At 36.7% G+C, this 18113-nt stretch overlaps 1 protein-coding gene across 2 annotated transcripts in view; it reads right to left on the minus strand.

The window, feature by feature from the left end:
* USO1 (USO1 vesicle transport factor) overlaps positions 1–18113 on the minus strand; it is a 93832-nt gene that overhangs the window by 32737 nt on the left and 42982 nt on the right. For both annotated transcript variants that reach the window (XM_019467319.2, XM_019467327.2), the window contains exons 5-8: positions 13914–14014; positions 13403–13505; positions 13191–13246; positions 10159–10279 (exon numbers count right to left, since the gene is read on the minus strand). In XM_019467319.2, coding sequence (XP_019322864.2) covers positions 10159–10279; positions 13191–13246; positions 13403–13505; positions 13914–14014 — 381 coding nt within the window. The remainder of the gene's footprint in view (positions 1–10158; positions 10280–13190; positions 13247–13402; positions 13506–13913; positions 14015–18113) is intronic.

An 18113-nucleotide genomic window follows, 5' to 3' on the forward strand; every position in this document is an offset into this window, starting at 1 on the left:
TCCTTCTGAGATATAATATGCCAATATTTTCTTCCAGCCTTTGGTTTATTCTTTTCATTCTCTTAACAGTGTCTTGTAGAGAAATTTTCAACATTAATGAAGGCCCACTTATCAATTTTCTCTTTCATGGATCATGCCTTTGGTATTGTATCTAAAAGTAAATTACTTTCGTAATTTACAAATCCACCATGCTATTTGCACTAGTTATTAACTATTATTCACGTAACTTTAATTACAGCATATTGTTACAATTGTCCTATTTTATTATTAGTTGTTGTTGATCTCTTATTGTACCTGATTTATAAATTAAACATTATCATAGGTATGTATGCACAGCAGAAAACATAATATACATAGGATTTGGCACTATCTGCGGTTTCAGGCATCCACTGGGCGTCCTGGAATGTATTCCCCATACATACGAGGGGACTATATAATAACACAGCTATTTTTATAAAAACTAAGTTTAAGTCTTTGGCAAAACTTAATGAAAGCAAGTCATTAAGAACAGCTGTTGTTATATATGGGCAATACAAGTCTAAAAAACAAGAAAAGTAACTGTAAAAACCCAGAAAGATCTTGCATTCCACTGTAAAGAAATAAAAAAGCAAATCCTACATGATGTATTATAGATATGATATATGAAACATGCAGAAAGATGGAAAAACTCCAATGAGTGGACCTATATTCAAAGAAAAGGTTTTGGCCCTAACTCAAAAGATCAGTATAGCAATGCACGTTAGAAAAAAATGTATTACATTGAACTTGAAATAAAATCTTTAACGTGCATATTTTAAGTCCTTTTAAAAATCTCTGATTTAGGGGCGCCTGGGTGGCTCGGTCGGTTAAGTGTCCGACTTCGGCTCAGGTCATGATCTCGCGGTCTGTGAGTTCGAGCCCCGCGTCGGGCTCTGTGCTGACAGCTCAGAGCCTGGAGCCTGTTTCGGATTCTCTGTCTCCCTCTCTCTCTGCCCCTCCCCTGTTCATGCTCTGTCTCTCTCTGTCTCAAAAATAAATAAACGTTAAAAAAAAAAAATTAAAAAAAAAAAAATCTCTGATTTAACCAATCCTGATCTCTCCAAATTAGAGGCTTCCTCACCTCATACTGCTGAACCATGTGGATCCTCACCTCCTGAAGAGGAACCACTATATCCCTTACGAAGGACCATAAATCTCCATTAAATAAGATCTGCCACCAGAAGCATCTGAACGCTCTGGAGGAAACAGAATGTCAAAGCCCTCACTATAACTGGCAGCCTTCCCTCCACTGTGTGAAGGCCACCATCAGTTACAAGGAGCCACTGGGACTTATCTTAGCAATCCTAAAGACAAGCTAATTCTATGTTGCCTTAAAATCCCTGTTTTCCTTGGTCATCTCTGAAAATATGCACCTTGCTAATCACCTATGCTCTTTTATGTTCTCATTTTAAAATACTTTTTTTTCCTCTACTTAATCTCCTTTCAAACTCTTTTATATGTTACCTCCAACTCCCAAATATTAGTTAACAAAACCCTCAATCACTTCATGAAATGCTTTTTTCTTTAAAGAAGCTACCTTACCTTGTAACATTCTGAAGTGAAAGCAGATCATGCTCTCAATCCCATGTACCTCAGAGTCAGGATATGGATTCTGTGATCCTACTGGCCCAGTGTACTTTCCAGAGACCAAAGTTCCTCTACCCTCTCACAAAATCTCCCGTTCCTTTGAGGATCAGGCCACCTGCCTATACCATCCATCTCTTACCATTCCTAATTGCATTTAAGTAAAAAAACGTGGTCACTACTCTTTGTTCACTGAAAACATCGCCAGCATCTTGCTCCAAATCTTCTTTCTCTACTTACTGCTGTCACTCTTGATTCCAAAGACAATCCATCTAATACCTGGACTTCTAAGTTCCTTGTCCTCATCTTCAGAGAGAATTCTCATTCCATTACTAAAACCTCCCATCTTTCCAGCTCAATATTCTCAACATATCTGTTCTATGACTTCCCTGAGACTTTCAACCCATCAATAAGTTTTTGAAACTCCCATTTTAGAAACCCCATCTTTACTTCCTTCCCTATCTAGCTTAGATTATATAGATCTTCCTTTCTTACACTCTATAGGTAATATACTAAGTTCTCTTGCCTTACTATCTTTTCATGGTACCTTCCTGGAAAAGACACAACCCTGTGAAAAACTAACTGCTTGGCTTTTTCTCTATCTTGCAGCTCGGCAGCTGAGTACTGGAAGGGAGTGGGGGGATGCAATCACATAATCAAGCAGTCTGCAGTGCTAGAAAATCCCAGTGAAAATCCTTAATGGCACCTTTATCCCTGACTGGAAATCTTCCTAATTTCAACAGTCAACTAGCTCTCCTCTATTTTCCAAAAGACTTTTTAACCTTCTCCATAATTCTCAACTGTGTCCTCCTCTTTCACTCTTAGCATATTACTCTGTCTTCAACTCAACACCCTACCCCCCTCCCCATCTTTACTTCTTCAAGTCTGAAAAAGGAGCTATATCTCCACCTGTGCCTTCCCCATTATGATGGAAGATGTACTTCTCCTATCTTAAAAGCCAATTCCTGCCCTTGCTCTGGATTCCATTCCTTCTTCTTCTTCTTCTTCTTCTTTTTTTTTTGGTATTGTGTACCACTGATCATCCTCCCTCTCTCCTGTATCCTCCCTCTTTTCTACTTGCTTATGTTGGTTGTAGCCTCTCTTTTTCAAGAAAACACCCTCATAGATTAAAGAAGAATAATATGATAATCTCCATAGATATAAAAAAAATTCACTACAGTTTAAGATTCATTCATGATTAAAAAAACTCTTAGCAAAAGTCAAACTTAATGGTGAGACATCAGCATTCTCATTAAAGTCAGCAACATTCAACTGTACTAAAGATTCTAACTAGTGCAAGACAAAAAAGAAAGGTAGTGCAAGAACTGAAAAGGAAGAAAAACAATTACTGTTATTAGTAGAAAATAGGATCATCTGCACAGAAAGCCCAATTACAACTACTGGCTTAATAAGGTGGTTAGACACAAGATCAACAAAGAAAAATCAAGTAGTGATCAGTTTGAGAATGTAGTAGAAAAACATCCCATGCATATGGTTAAGAAAAACTGTAAGTAAGATGCCTAGAAATGAATCTAAAAAAACAAAAAAAGAAAAGGTGTAACATCCTTTTGCTCAAAATTATAAAACATGACTCAAAGACATAAAAGAAGATCTTTACAAATTAAGAGATAGACCTGGGTTCATGAATGGGAAAAGTCAATTCAGTAGAGATGAAAATTCTCCTTAATCTCTAAGTCCAATATACTTCCAATCAAAATTGGAAGTGCCTGACAGAGGGCACCTGAATGGCTCAGTTGGTAGAGCATGTGACTCTTGATCTTGGGGTTGTGAGTTCAACCCCCACACTGGGTATAGAGATTACTTTAGGGGAAAAAATTTCCAACAGGGATTTTCATAGATCTGGACTAGCAAACAAGTTTCATTCAAATAAAAGAACAAAAGGAAAAGGCGTGCTAATTCTGAGAATTCAGAATTCATTCAGATGACCAAAATATATTTCTCAGATATATCTGGTCTTCAGCCACAGTTCCTGAAACCTCCTCAGGGTCATAAAGGTGAAATGGGTATCTTGCTATTAATGAAGGTGATTTGAGGATGTCACCCAAGGGTAGGGACTAGTTGCCAGGAAGAACAACCATGTGACTAGAGGGTTGGAATTTTCAGTACACTACCCCCCTCTGGCAACTCCCCCACCTCCAGGGAAGGGAGAGAGGCTGGAGGTTGAATCAGCTAATGGCCAATGACTTAGTCAATTATGAATTCGTAATGAAGACTCCATAAAAATCCGAGAGCACAGTTTTTTCACTTCTTTTCAGAGAGCCTCCACACTTGGGAAAACAAATTGCTTCTATGCGTCACTGAGCTGGGCTCCAAGCTTTGTAAGAACAGAAGCTCCTTTCTTTGGGACCTCCCTCTATATATTTCTTCATATGGTTGTTGATTTATATCCTTTAACAAACCAGTAAACATAAAAAAAAATAAGATAAAATAAACCAGTAAACATAAGTGTTTCCCTGCATTCTGTGAGGTGGGTCGGAAGCACAGGAAAACAGCCTAAGGCTTATGATTGGCATCTGAAGGGAGATGTGGAGGGCAGCCTTGTAGGACTAAAGCCTAAACCTATGGAATCCGATGCTATCTCTGGGTAGAATCTGATACTATCTCTGGGTAGACAGTGTCAGAATTGAGTTGAATTCTCAAATACTCTGCTGGTATCTAACACTGGGATTGGATCTGGGAAGCTTAGGAGAGCCAAAATAAAAGGTTTTTCCTATATTCTAATAGATAAGAGATTATTATGAGGTTTAGTAATTAAGAAAGTGTGGTTTTAGTATAGAGTGAGACAAAAAGACAAATGGAACAGAACAGAGAACTCAGAAGCAGACCTTCACACATATAGGTATTTGATTACAAATCTCATACCATCTTTCAAATGCAAAATCCATATTAATTAAATGCAAAAGATAAAATTGCAAAGCCTTTAGTAGAAGAAAATGTTGAAAACGCTCTTTACAACCTTGAGGTAGAGAGAAAAATTTTAAACAAGACACAAAAGCATAAACTATTTTTAAAAGCCTATATGGGGCACCTGGGCGGTTCAGTTGGTAAAGTGTCCAACTCTTGATTTTGGCTCAGATCATAATCTCATGGTTTGTGAGACTAAGCCCCATGTCGGGCTGTGCACTGGGTGTGGAACCTGCTTGGGATTCTCTCTTTCCATCTCTCTCTGCCTCTCTCCCTCTCTCTCAAAAATAAATAAATAAATATATATTTATTTATATATAAATTTACTTATTTATATATATTTATATATTTATATTTTTATTTATTTATTTATTTATTTATTATAACAGGGCACTCTAGTTTAAATGTGTTACTTACATTTTGGACAACTAAAAGGGATCAAATGTAGGCAAGTTATAGATTACATAAAAAAGAAGAGAAAGTAATCCTAGATCCAGAAAGTAAATCAGATGAACCTTGGTGGCTTCTCATAAATGTTATTCAAATAGGTTTTATTAAATTCTGATCAGATAATAAGAAGACACAGATCACTTGCTTTGGGGTCAGACCTATGTGGAATCAAATTCTGACTCCATATGTGAGAGACTTCATTTCCTCAACTACAAATCAGAGATGATAATAATACATCACAAAGTGGTATAAGATTAAATAAGCTAGGGGTGCCTGGTTGGCTCAGCTGGTTGAGCATCCAACTTTGGTTCAGGTCATGAACTCACAGTTTGTGGGCTTGAGCCCCATGTGGGGCTCTGTGCTGACAGCTCAGAGCCTGGAGTCTGCTTTGGATTCTGTGTGTCTCTCTCTTTCTCTGCTCCTCCCCTACTTGTGTTCTCTCTCTCTCTCTCTCTCTCTCTCTCTCTCTCTCTCAGAAACATTAAAGAAAAAGATTAAATAAGCTAACATATGTAAAGTACCTGGCTCATGGTTACCAAAATAACATTTTTTAAAAAAGCCAATATATGTGAGTAAAAATTTAAACTTTAATAGAAATAGTATAAATAGACTAGAAGAAGATAACTGAAACATGTATAATTAACAAAGGACTAGTATCCAGAATACATAAAGAACTCTCAGTAATCAACTGGAAAAGGAAAAATGATCTTACACTAACATGGGTAAGCAGGTAATTGAGACGGGTAAAAGACAAATCAACAAAAATGGATGGTGAATACACCATGAAAATATGCTTAATCTCATTAGTTTACAAAATGAAAAGTGAAAATCTGAGTGAGATACCATCTCACACCTATCAAACTGGCAAGCAAGGATTGACAAGAATGTGAATCCATACATAAGTAGACACAAAAGACCATTCATGACAACAGTTTATATTAGCAAAGATAGATACAATCTGTCAACTCAATTAAAAAAATAGATCACAGAATATTTATACTACTGAATAATATATAGCACTTAAAATGAATAAACTAGAGTAACATGTATCAACATGGATAAATCTCAAAACATGTTGGATAAAAGCAGCCAGTTGTAAAATTATACTCAGAAGGATACTTTTTATCTAGTTTGAGAACATGCAAAATAATGCTATATATTAACATACGATGTGCATGTGTATAGACTCACACAAACACATGTTAAAAGTATAAAAACACACTGGATGGAAAAACAAAATCAGAATACTGTTATCTTAGAGAAGGAAGGCAGAGTAATAATGGTTATACAAAGGACTTAACTATCTCTTGTGTTTTATTTCTTTAAAAAAATTACCTAAAGCATGTATAGCAAAATGTAAACATTTAATAGAATTGGATGACATGTGTACAAGTGTTTGTTACACTATCTCTTACTGTTTCCTGTATTTTTGAAATATTTCATATGTCAAGAAAAAATTTAAGAGGATAAAAAACATTCCTTGTCAACCTCCAATTCCTTTTCACCTCTCTCCCCTGACTTCTCCAAATTCTTTACATGAGTTTTCTCTACTATTCTATCTTCCCACATCTAATTCTAATTCTAATTCTGACACTGCAATATGGATTCTGAGGCAACCACTATACACAGCTGCTCTCCCCAAGGTCATCAATGATGTCCATGTTCTACATCTCAAAGGTACATTTCTGCCCTTATCTTGTTTGACAACCCAGCAGCTTCTAACAATGCTACCCACTCCCTAGACCCTCTCTACAGCGGGTTTCCTCTTGTTTCTCAGCCTGTTTCTTCTCAGTCTCTTTTGCCAATACCTGTTCCTCTGCCATCCCTTCACTATTAGTATAACTTAGGTTTTGGTTTAGCACTTCCCTTCTCACTCCTTACCCTGACTGACTCATCTCATCTTTTATCTCATTTATCTTTGCTTCATCTATCATTCATGTTCTAGACACTCAAATCTTTTTTAAATTTTTTAACGTTTTTTATTTTTGAGAGACAGAGAGAGTCAGGGTATGAGCAGGGGAGAGGTAGAGAGAGAGGGAGACACAGAATCCGAAGCAGGCTCCAGGCTCTGGGCTGTCAGCACAGAGCCCAATGTGGGGCTTGAACCCATGAACCATGAGAAGTTGGACACTCAACCAGCTGGGCCCCCCAGGTGCCCCTAGACACTCAAATCTTTATATCCAGGCTGGCCCTCCCCTCCAGGGTAATATAGCCAACTGTCAACTACACTACCACTCTACTTGCTAATCCCAGTCCAGTCAATGCAAATAAACTAATTTTCTCCTCCAACCCTAGTGCTAGGTTTTTGGATCAACCTCTCCTTAAAAACAACTAAAAATGCTGAATTAAAAACAAAAAAAGCCTCAGGAGCAATGAAGAGTTTACAGTTTAGCAGGCTAACATTGATAAGAAAATGAATATCTTAGTGAGGTAAACAAGTATAAATACCTTTTGACTGGGAGTACATTTCTCGACCTTAGAAAATATAAAACTTTCATTGTGACAAACTTACAGGGCAGAGGGAAAATAAATCAAAGCGAAGAGCATATACAAAGTGGGAAAGAAATCTAATATAAAACTCTCCACTAATAAGGTGAGACTTTAAATGGCTATATCCTCAGGGTGAGAACAACCAAAAGTTAACTAGTCAAGATAGATCTTGTATCCTGGGTTTGAATTGCCTGAGTGGTCTAGGAACTCTCAGACCTTAAACCTCGATTAAGGTGATCCCAGATAAATTGCACTCCCAGGGCCTGGCAGAAATAAGCATGTTTTCTCTGAAAGAAATTACCTCCATCCTAGGCTTCAAATTATTATGAATTAATTCTGTTAAGTAAAACACAACACATAATCAAAGATAATCATGGACCCAGTAAATATTATACAATGCATAAGAACCAAAGCAAAACAGAGCAAAAGTTCCAAATCCACAAAGACTTAAAAATATTGGGATTATCAGACAGAGACTATAAAATAATGGTTTCCTACATTCAAAGAAATAAAAGGTAAGTTGAAAATATCTGCAAAGAAAAGGAAATTATAAAAAAAAATTACACAGCAAGTTTGCTAAAGAACGAAACAGAACCTCTAGAAAAAAGAAATTAAAAATTCAACAGCCTGGCTGGTTCTGTTGCAAAAGCATGTGACTATTGCTTTTGGAGTTGAGTTTGAGCCCCATGTTGAGTGTAGAGATTACTTAAAAAAAATAATAAAATCTTAAAAAAATTCAATGGATGGATATTAACTAATCTTATTATTTCACAGTATGTTAAGTCAAATCATGTTGTACACCTTAAACTGATAACAGTGTTGTAGGTAACTATGTTTCAATAAAAATGGGAGGGAAAATCTCTCAATAGACATGTTTAACAGCAGATTAAATACAAGTAAAGATAAAAGTCCCAATTGTTTATTTTTGCTTTTGTCATCAAAATAAAAAGCTTCTGCATAGTGAAAGAAACAATCAACAAAACTAAAAGGCAACCTACTGAATGGGAGAAGATATTTGCAAATGACATATCCGATAAGGGGTCAGTATCCAAAATAAAGAACTTATAAAACTCAATACCCAAAAAAAATGAATAATCCAATTAAAAAAAGAGAAGACAGGAATAGGCATTTTTCCAAAGACATACAGATGGCTAACAGACACATGAAAAGATGCTCAACATCATTCACCATCAAGGAAATACAAATTAAAACTACAATGAGATATTAACTCACACCTGTCAGAATAGCTAAAAACAACACAAGAAACAATAGGTGTTGGTGAGGATACAGGGAAAGGGGAATCCTCCTACACTGTTGGTGGGAATGCATAGTGGTGCAGACTCTCTGGAAAATAATACGGAAGTTCCTCAAAAAAGTTAAAAACAGAACTATCTTACAACCCAGCAATTGCACTCCTAGGTATTTACCCAAAGAATACAAAAATACTAATTCAAAAGGACACCCCCCCCACCAAAGTTTACAGCAGCTTCATCTACAACAGTGAAACTACAGAAACAGCCAAAGTGTCTATCAACTGATGAATGGATAAAGGAGATACGGTATGCATGTATACATGTATGTATATATATGTGTGTGTGTGTGTGTGTGTGTGTGTATACACACACATATATACGTGCACGATGGAGTATTACTAAGCCATCAAAAAAGAATGGAATCTTGCCATTTGCAACAATGCGGATGGAGGTAGACAGTATTATGCTAACCGCAATAAGTTACAGAAAGACAAATATCATAGGACTACACTCAATTGTGGAATTTAAGAAACAAAACAAATGAGCACAGGAAAAAAACAGAGAGGCAAACCATGAAATGGACTCTTAACTATAGAGAACAAACTGGTCACCAGAAGGAAGGTGGGTGGAGGGAGTGGGTGAAACAGGTGATGGGGATGAAGGAGTGCACTTGTGATAAGCACCAGGTGTTGTATGGAAGTGTTTGAATCACTAAACTGTACACCTGAAACTAATATTCAACTGTACATTAACTAGAATTTAAATAAAAACTTAAAAATAAATAAATATAGGTGAAGAGAGAATTGATGAAACAGAAAACAGGTCAGAGGAAATAATCTGGGGGGGGGGCGCCTGGGTGGCTCAGTTGGTTAAGCATCTGACTTCAGCTCAGGTCATGATCTCACAGTTTGGGGGTTCAAGCCCCATGTTGGGCTCATGCTGACAGTGCAGGGCCTGGAGTCTGCTTCAGATTCTGTGTCTCCCTCTCTCTCTGCCCTTCCCCCACTTGTGTTCTGTTTCTCTCTCTTTCAAAAATAAATAGACATTAAAAAAAATTTTTTTTAAAGAAGAAATAATACAGAATAAAGATTGGAAAGACAAAAAGATGGAAAACACAAAAGAGAAAGTAAGACAGATAAAGTGAAAGCCAAATCAGATGACAGAGAATTGATTCTGAGTTTAGAAAGATAGGAGAAAATAAAGCAGTATTTGAAGAGAGAGATAGCTGAAATTTGAAATAATGAAAGATATCACCTAGATTCCAGAAGCCTAACAAATATCAAATAGAAATAGGAAGAAATCCATACTCAACAAACCATAATGAAAGAAAGAATATAAAGTATGAGTTCTCATTTTTCCCTCTAATTGCATTCCCTAGAAGTTAACAATTTTGTGAGCACAAAAGGAATCTCTTTAAATCAATCTCCTCATACTATACCTCCATCACTGTTCCCCTCCTCTGTAATAATGTCCAGTAGTCTCTCAAAAGCATTTTCAAAAGCAACAATTTTCTGGATGGCTCCATTGCTTCTTGTTAGTGCCTGTAGTAGTAACACACCCTTATGGAGAAAAAAGATAACATGTTAAGTAGAGAACAATCTTTTTAAGACATGTAAAAACCACAGAATTTTAGAAGTGCAGGAATTTCACAAGTCCAACTCTTTCACTTTATAGATAGGGAAAACAAGGACAGAGGTGAGCAAGATACCTCCCTAAGATTATAGATCTCAAAGAGACCGAGCCTAGACTGGAATCTATGTCTACCAATTCCCAATTCTTTTCACTGCACAATATAAATATACAATTCTTACACAGTCATCCATCTTTACTTAGCTTTCATTGTGGCATAAGAAAACTGAGCTTGATTATATGTCACAGGGATATCTCTGTATGTGCTTCACAATAGTAACGATATGAAATTGTGAATTCAAGAATATAAATTTACAGGGGCGCCTGAGTGGCTCCAGTTGGTTAAGCATCTGACTTCTGCCCAGGTCTTCATCTCACGACTAGTGATTTGAGCCCTGCATCAGGCTCTGTGCTGTCAGTGCAGAGCCTGCTTTGGATCCTCTGTCCTCCTCTCTCTCTGCCCCTCCCCCACTGGTTCTCTTTCTCAGAATAAAATAAACTTTAATAAACAAGAATCTAGATGTTACAACAAAAATGTAACTTAATCCCTAATCATAAAATTAATGAAAAACAACATAAACAGAGAATTTTATCTGTTTCAAATAAAAACCGGGGCGCCTGGGTGGCTCAGTCAGTTAAGCATCTGACTTCGGCTCAGGTCATGATCTCACGGTTTGTGAGTTCAAGCCCTGCATCAGGCTCTGTGCTGACAGCTCAGAGCCTGGAGTCTGCTTCAGATTCTGTGTCTCCCTCTCTCTGTTCCTCACCACCACCACCCCCACCCCCCGCTCAAAAATAAATAAACATTGAAAAAATTTTAAAAATCAATAAATAACAACTAAGAATAAAGCTAAAAGCAGGAAAAAAGAGTAGGGAATTAAAGGAAATCTTATATTTAAGGACCAAGCTAATGCAGTTATACACATACACACAAATTCTATCTGAAAATGAAAATAAATGGTAATGATATTAATAGTGATCCACGAAGAGAGGATTTCTATTAAATGGTTTATATGATGGGGTGCCTGACTGGCTCAGTCAGTGGAGCATGTGACTCTTGATCTCGGAATTGTAAGCTCGAGCCCCATGTTGGGTCTAGAGATTACATAAAACCAAAATATTTTTTAAAAAAGGGGCAGGGAGGAGGGGCCTGAGTGGCTCAGTTGGTTAAGTGTCTGACTTCAGCTCAGGTCATGATCTCACAGTTCGTGGGTTTGAGCCCCGCATCAGGCTCTGTGCTGACAGCTCAGAGCCTGAAGCCTGTTTCAGATTCTGTGTCTCTTTCTCTCTCTGCCTCTCCCCTACTCATGCTCTGTCTCTTAAAAATAAATAAACGTTAAAAAAAATTTAAAAAGGTTTCTATGGAATCATCATATTTATACTGAGGGCCAAGAGAAGACTACAACAATAACATCAAGTTTAAGATAATAAAAAGTAATATTTTAGTGAAAGAAAGACATTTCAAATTCCTAAGTAGATGGGTATAGATTTAAATAAGACAATTCTTGAAAGAGTAATAGAGATTTAAAAATGTTCCTTCCATGAGTTACATAATTTCAGCCCTTATAATACTGCGTTGACATACATAACGCAAAATGTTAAATACAAAGCTAAAAACACTGTGTATATGGACTAGAAGTCAACAGCACTTTTGTCTCTGCTTTGCCACTAACCAGTTGTGAAGCTAAGAGCAATCCAAATGGTATTTATTTGCTAGCACTTAGGATGAGAAAGGCACAGACCAGGTACCACTAATACACAGATGAACAGACATTATTAACAAATAACAAATCATTTGGTTTCCATGAGTCTTGGGCTTCTCAGTGTCAATATGGCGACTGAATTAGATTGATATGCTCTCCTAGCTCTAGACTTTAATTTTAAAAGATTTTTCCAATTGCTGTCTAAAGTATTATAGCTTAGGGGTGCCTGGCTCGCTTAGTCAGTAGAGCATGAGGCTCCTGATCTCAGGATTGTAAGTGTGAGCCCCATGTTGGGTGTGGAGATTACTTACAGTCTTTAAAAAAAAAAAAAAAAAGTAAGGGCATCTAGGTGGCTCAGTCAGTTGAGTATCCGACTCTTGATTTTGACTCGGGTCATCATCTCACAGTTTCAGGGCTTAAGCCCCACGTTGGGCTCTGTGCTGACTGTGCTGAGCCTCCCTGGGATTTTTTCTCTCCCTCTCTCTCTCTCTCTGCTCCTCCCCCGCTTGTGCTCTCTTTGTCCCTCTCAAGAAGAGAATGGATAAACTTGAAAAAAAAAAAGTATTACAGTCTTGACCAAGTTATAGATAACAACCACTGAAAAATGTTTAAGCAACAGCAACAACAAAAAAACACTGCATCAATACAAAATATTCAAACATATATGCAAATAAATAAATCAGAATTGAAAATAACTCCAGAGCAAATCATGCTCTATAGTTAAATGATGATTACAAGGAAAATCCTTTGAAATGTATATTCAGTCAAATGAGGGTGAGGATTCCAAACACAAGGCTTTAAATTTACACAGTTAAATGTCTAGGGAGGTTTCCCTTACTCTTTCTGGAGGCAGAGTTTGGTGTCAATATAACCTTTGAGAAGAGGATGAAAGAAATCCTAAACTTGTGGAACACATAAATTTGCATACCAAAATCATCTAAGTCAAAATACTGGATAGGCAGGAAACAAAGAAATAATGTGGTCTTGTATACAACTTAAAAAGGTCTAAAAGATTGGCCAATACCCCAATTTTCCAAATCTAACTTACGACTCTAAAAGAGGATCAACAAAGATTTCACTTGCAAAGAAAAGAAAACAAGCTGCATATTCTTAGACTTCTTTTTTGAATTTAACTTACGTCATTACGTATAACTTCCCTGGAATCTGCTAATAAGTCCATCAATCTCGAAACACCTAGAACATATAATCATGTGAAAAATACGGGCAGATCAAAAATACAAATAGTGATTGAAATTATAAACCATTTATTAACACATCATTTCAGTCTCCCTCTATAGGAATGATCCTCACTTTTAAATCAAAATTATGTAAGGAAGAGGAGTCACTTACCCATGGGACTGACTAAAATGATTTGCTGCACCTGAGGCCCTAGCTGTTTTAAAAGAGAAGTAAGAAGCTTCACACCAGGCCAGCGGACATGGAAATCAAACTCCTGCAATTTAAGAATTTAAAATATTTAACATATGTAATTCACATTTTCAAGAAAAACATTTTTTTCAACTAACAGTGGTACCAAAAACAAACATAGTTTAGCAAACTTTAAAAAAGCAATGTAAGAAATAAAAAGCAATAAAAAGAAAATAGTTAATATAAATTGATTAAACTGTTCCTGACTCAGTAAAATAAAAATAGAAATAAGCAGACAATATTTTAATAGATTATATAGTCCTTAAAACAATGCACATTAATCTCTTGCAATGATACAACAAATTTCACAACCTTGAAAAGGTATATATACGTTGCTTCATCAATAATACCCAAAAAGGCAAAAAAAAAAAACCCCCAAAAAAACCCCCCAAAACTTATTAAGATGACAAAAATAGCAAGATTCTTTATTTACCTCCAATAAAGATAATAGGAGAGTAACATTTTCCTGCTGCTTAATGAAAATTTCTGTAAACTGGCTTCCCAAATCTTCACTCTGTCTTGTGGAATTTTCTTCTGTAATATTCAAAGATAAAGTACTTCAATATGATGTTATGTTATTTTAAAGTATCCTTTTTGTTGAGGGAGCTAAGCAGAAATGACTTTTCTTGGAACAATGTGGCTGGTAGTGATATCACAATTATGCTGGAAAGATTATCTTTAAAATAACTTTCAATGTCATTTAAATGAATGTTACTTTTTAAATGTTTAAATATGATATTCAAAGAAAAGATATCTAAAATTTCATATCTTTTCAAAGATATTTTTAGATTAAACTTTTAATTAGGATACAGGGAGCTTAGTAGGGTGGTAGAAATATTCTATCTCAAATATGATAGTGACTACACTATTATATACATTTGCCAAAACACACAGGACTACACAACCACAAAGAGTAAATTTTACTGTGTATAAATTATACCTAAAAACCCCTCTCTCCCCAAAACATTATTGAACATACAGTCCTTGTTGACTGTTAGTGTTACTGTGTTAAATAATTTAATTACAAAATTAAACCAATCACCTGTATATTTAATACACACACACAAGAAAGTTATTTGGCAATAAAATCAGAATGTGACATCCAGATTTACATTTATTCTTTATTTTTTTTTAATATATGAAATTTATTGGCAAATTGGTTTCCATACAACACCCAGTGCTCATCCCAAAAGATGCCCTCTTCAATGCCCATCACCTACCCTTCCCTCCCTCCCACCCCCCATCAACCCTCACTTTGTTCTCAGTTTTTAAGAGTCTCTTATGCTTTGGCTCTTTCCCACTCTAACCTCATTTTTTTTTTCCTTCCCCTCCCCCATGGGTTTCTGTTAAGTTTCTCAGGATCCACATAAGAGTGAAAACATATGGTATCTGTCTTTCTCTGTATGGCTTATTTCACTTAGCATCACACTCTCCAGTTCCATCCATGTTGCTACAAAGGGCCATATTTCATTCTTTCTCATTGCCACGTAGTATTTCATTGTGTATATAAACCACAATTTCTTTATCCATTCCTCAGTTGATGGACATTTAGGCTTTTCCCACAATTTGGCTATTGTTGAGAGTGCTGCTATAAACATTGGGGTACAAGTGCCCCTATGCATCAGCACTCCTGTATCCCTTGGGTAAATTCCTAGCAGTGCTATTACTGGGTCATAGGGTAGATCTATTTTTAATTTTTTGAGGAACCTCCACACTGTTTTCCAGAGCGGCGGCACCAGTTTGCGTTCCCACCAACAGTACAAGAGGGTTCCCGTTTCTCCACATCCTCTCCAGCATCTTTAGTCCCCTGATTTGTTCATTTTGGCCACTCTGACTGGCGTGAGGTGATATCTGAGTGTGGTTTTGATTTGTATTTCCCTGATCAGGAGAGATGTTGAGCATCTTTTCATGTGCCTGTTGGCCATCCGGATGTCTTCTTTAGAGAAGTGTCTATTCATGTTTTCAGCCCATTTCTTCACTGGATTATTTGTTTTTTGGGTGTGGAGTTTGGTGAGCTCTTTACAGATTTTGGATACTAGCCCTTTGTCCGATATGTCATCTGCAAGTTATCTTTTCCCATTCAGTTGGTTGCCTTTTAGTTTTGTTGATTGTTTCCTTTGCTGTGCAGAAGCTTTTTATCTTCATGAGGTCCCAATGGTTCATTTTTGCTTTTAACTCCCTTGCCTTTGGGGATGTGTCAAGTAAGAAATTGCTGCGGCTGAGGTCAGAGAGGTCTTTTCCTGTTTTCTCCTCTAGGGTTTTGATGGTTTCCTGTCTCACATTCAGGTCCTTTATCCATTTTGAGTTTATTTTTGTGAATGGTGTAAGAAAATGGTCTAGTTTCATTCTTCTGCATGCTGCTGTCCAGTTCTCCCAGCACCATTTGTTAAAGGGACTGTCTTTTTTCCATTGGATATTCTTTCCTGCTTTGTCAAAGATGAGTTGGCCATACTTTTGTGGGTCTAGTTCTGGGGTTTCTATCCTATTCCATTGGTCTATGTGTCTGTTTTTGTGCCAATACCATGCTGTCTTGATGATTACAGCTTTGTAGTAGAGGCTAAAGTCTGGGATTGTGATGCCTCCTGCTTTGGTCTTTTTCTTCAAAATTACTTTGGCTATTCGGGGCCTTTTGTGGTTCCATATGAATTTTAGGATTACTTGTTCTAGCTTCAAGAATGCTGGTGCAATTTTGATTGGGATTGCATTGAATGTGTAGATAGCTTTGCGTAGTATTGACATTTTGACAATATTTATTCTTCCAACCCATGAGCACAGAATGTTTTTCCATTTCTTTATATCTTCTTCAATTTCCTTCAAAGCTTTCTATAGTTTTCACCATACAGATCTTGTACATCTTTGGTTAGATTTATTCCTATGTATTTTATGATTCTTGGTGCAATTGTCAATGGGATCAGTTTATTTGTCTTTCTGTTGCTTCATTATTAGTGTATAAGAATGCAACTGATTTCTGTACATTGATTTTGTATCCTGCAACTTTGCTGAATTCATGTTCTAGCAGTTCTAGCAGACTTTTGGTGGAGACTTTTGGTGGGTTCTCCATGTATAATATCATGTCATCTGCAAAAAGTGAAAGCTTGACTTCATCTTTGCCAATTTTGATGCCTTTGATTTCCTTTTGTTGTCTGATTGCTGATGCTAGAACTTCCAACATTATGTTAAACAACAGCAGTGAGAGTGGACATCCCTGTCGTGTTCCTGATCTCAGGGGGAAAGCTCTCAGTTTTTCCCTGTTGAGGATGATATTAGCTGTGGGCTTTTCATAAATGGCTTTTATGATGTTTAAGTATGTTCCTTCTATCCCGACTTTCTCAAGGGTTTTTATTAAGAAAGGTTGCTGAATTTTGTCAAATGCTTTTTCTGCATCGATTGACAGGATCATATGGTTCTTATCTTTTCTTTTAGTAATGTGATGTATCACGTTGATTGATTTGCCAATGTTGAACCAGCCCTGCATCCCAGGAATGAATCCCACTTGATCATGGTGAATAATTCTTTTTATAAGCCGTTGAATTCGATTTGCTAGTATCTTATTGAGAATTTTTGCATCCATATTCATCAGGGATATTGGCCTGTAGTTCTCTTTTTTTACTGGGTCTCTGTCTGGTTTAGGAATCAGAGTAATACTGGCTTCATAGAATGAGTCTGGAAGTTTTCCTTCCCTTTCTATTTCTTGGAATAGCTTGAGAAGGATAGGTATTATCTCTGCTTTAAACGTCTGGTAGAACTCCCCTGGGAAGCCATCTGGTCCTGGACTCTTATTTGTTGGGAGATTTTTGATGACTGATTCAATTTCTTCGCTGGTTATGGGTCTGTTCAAGCTTTCTATTTCCTCCTGATTGAGTCTGGAAGCGTGTGGGTGTTTAGGAATTTGTCCGTTTCTTCCAGGTTGTGCAATTTGTTGGCATATAATTTTTCATAGTATTCCCTGATAATTGCTTGTATTTCTAAGGGATTGGTTGTAATCATTCCATTTTCATTCATGATTTTATCTATTTGGGTCATCTCCCTTTTCTTTGTGAGAAGCTGGCTAGAGGTTTATCAATTTTGTTTATTTTTTCAAAAAACCAACTCTTGGTTTCGTTGATCTGCTCTATAGTTTTTTTAGATTCTATATTGTTTATTTCTGCTCTGATCTTTATTATTTCTCTTCTTCTGCTGGGTTTAGGGTGTCTTTGCTGCTCTGCTTCTATTTCTTTTAGGTGTGCTGTTAGATTTTGTATTTGGGATTTTTCTTGTTTCTGGAGATAGGCCTGGATTGCAATGTATTTTCCTCTCAGGACTCCCTTCGCTGCATCCCAAAGCGTTTGGATTGTTGTATTTTCATTTTCATTTGTTTCCATATATTTTTTAATTTCTTCTCTAATTGCCCGGTTGACCCATTCATTTAGTAGAGTGCTCTTTAACCTCCATGCTTTTGGAGGTTTTCCAGACTTTTTCCTGTGGTTGATTTCAAGCTCCATCGCATTGTGGTCCGAAAGTATGTGTGGTATGATCTCAATTCTTGTATACTTATGAAGGGCTGTTTTGTGACCCAGTATGTGATCCATCTTGGAGAATGTTCCATGAGCACTCGAGAAAAAAGTATATTCTGTTGCTTTGGGATGCAGAGTTC

The sequence above is a fragment of the Panthera pardus genome, unplaced genomic scaffold (genome assembly GCF_024362965.1).
Source record: "Panthera pardus isolate Hobbes unplaced genomic scaffold, ASM2436296v1 HiC_scaffold_13, whole genome shotgun sequence".
Lineage (NCBI taxonomy): Eukaryota > Metazoa > Chordata > Mammalia > Carnivora > Felidae > Panthera > Panthera pardus.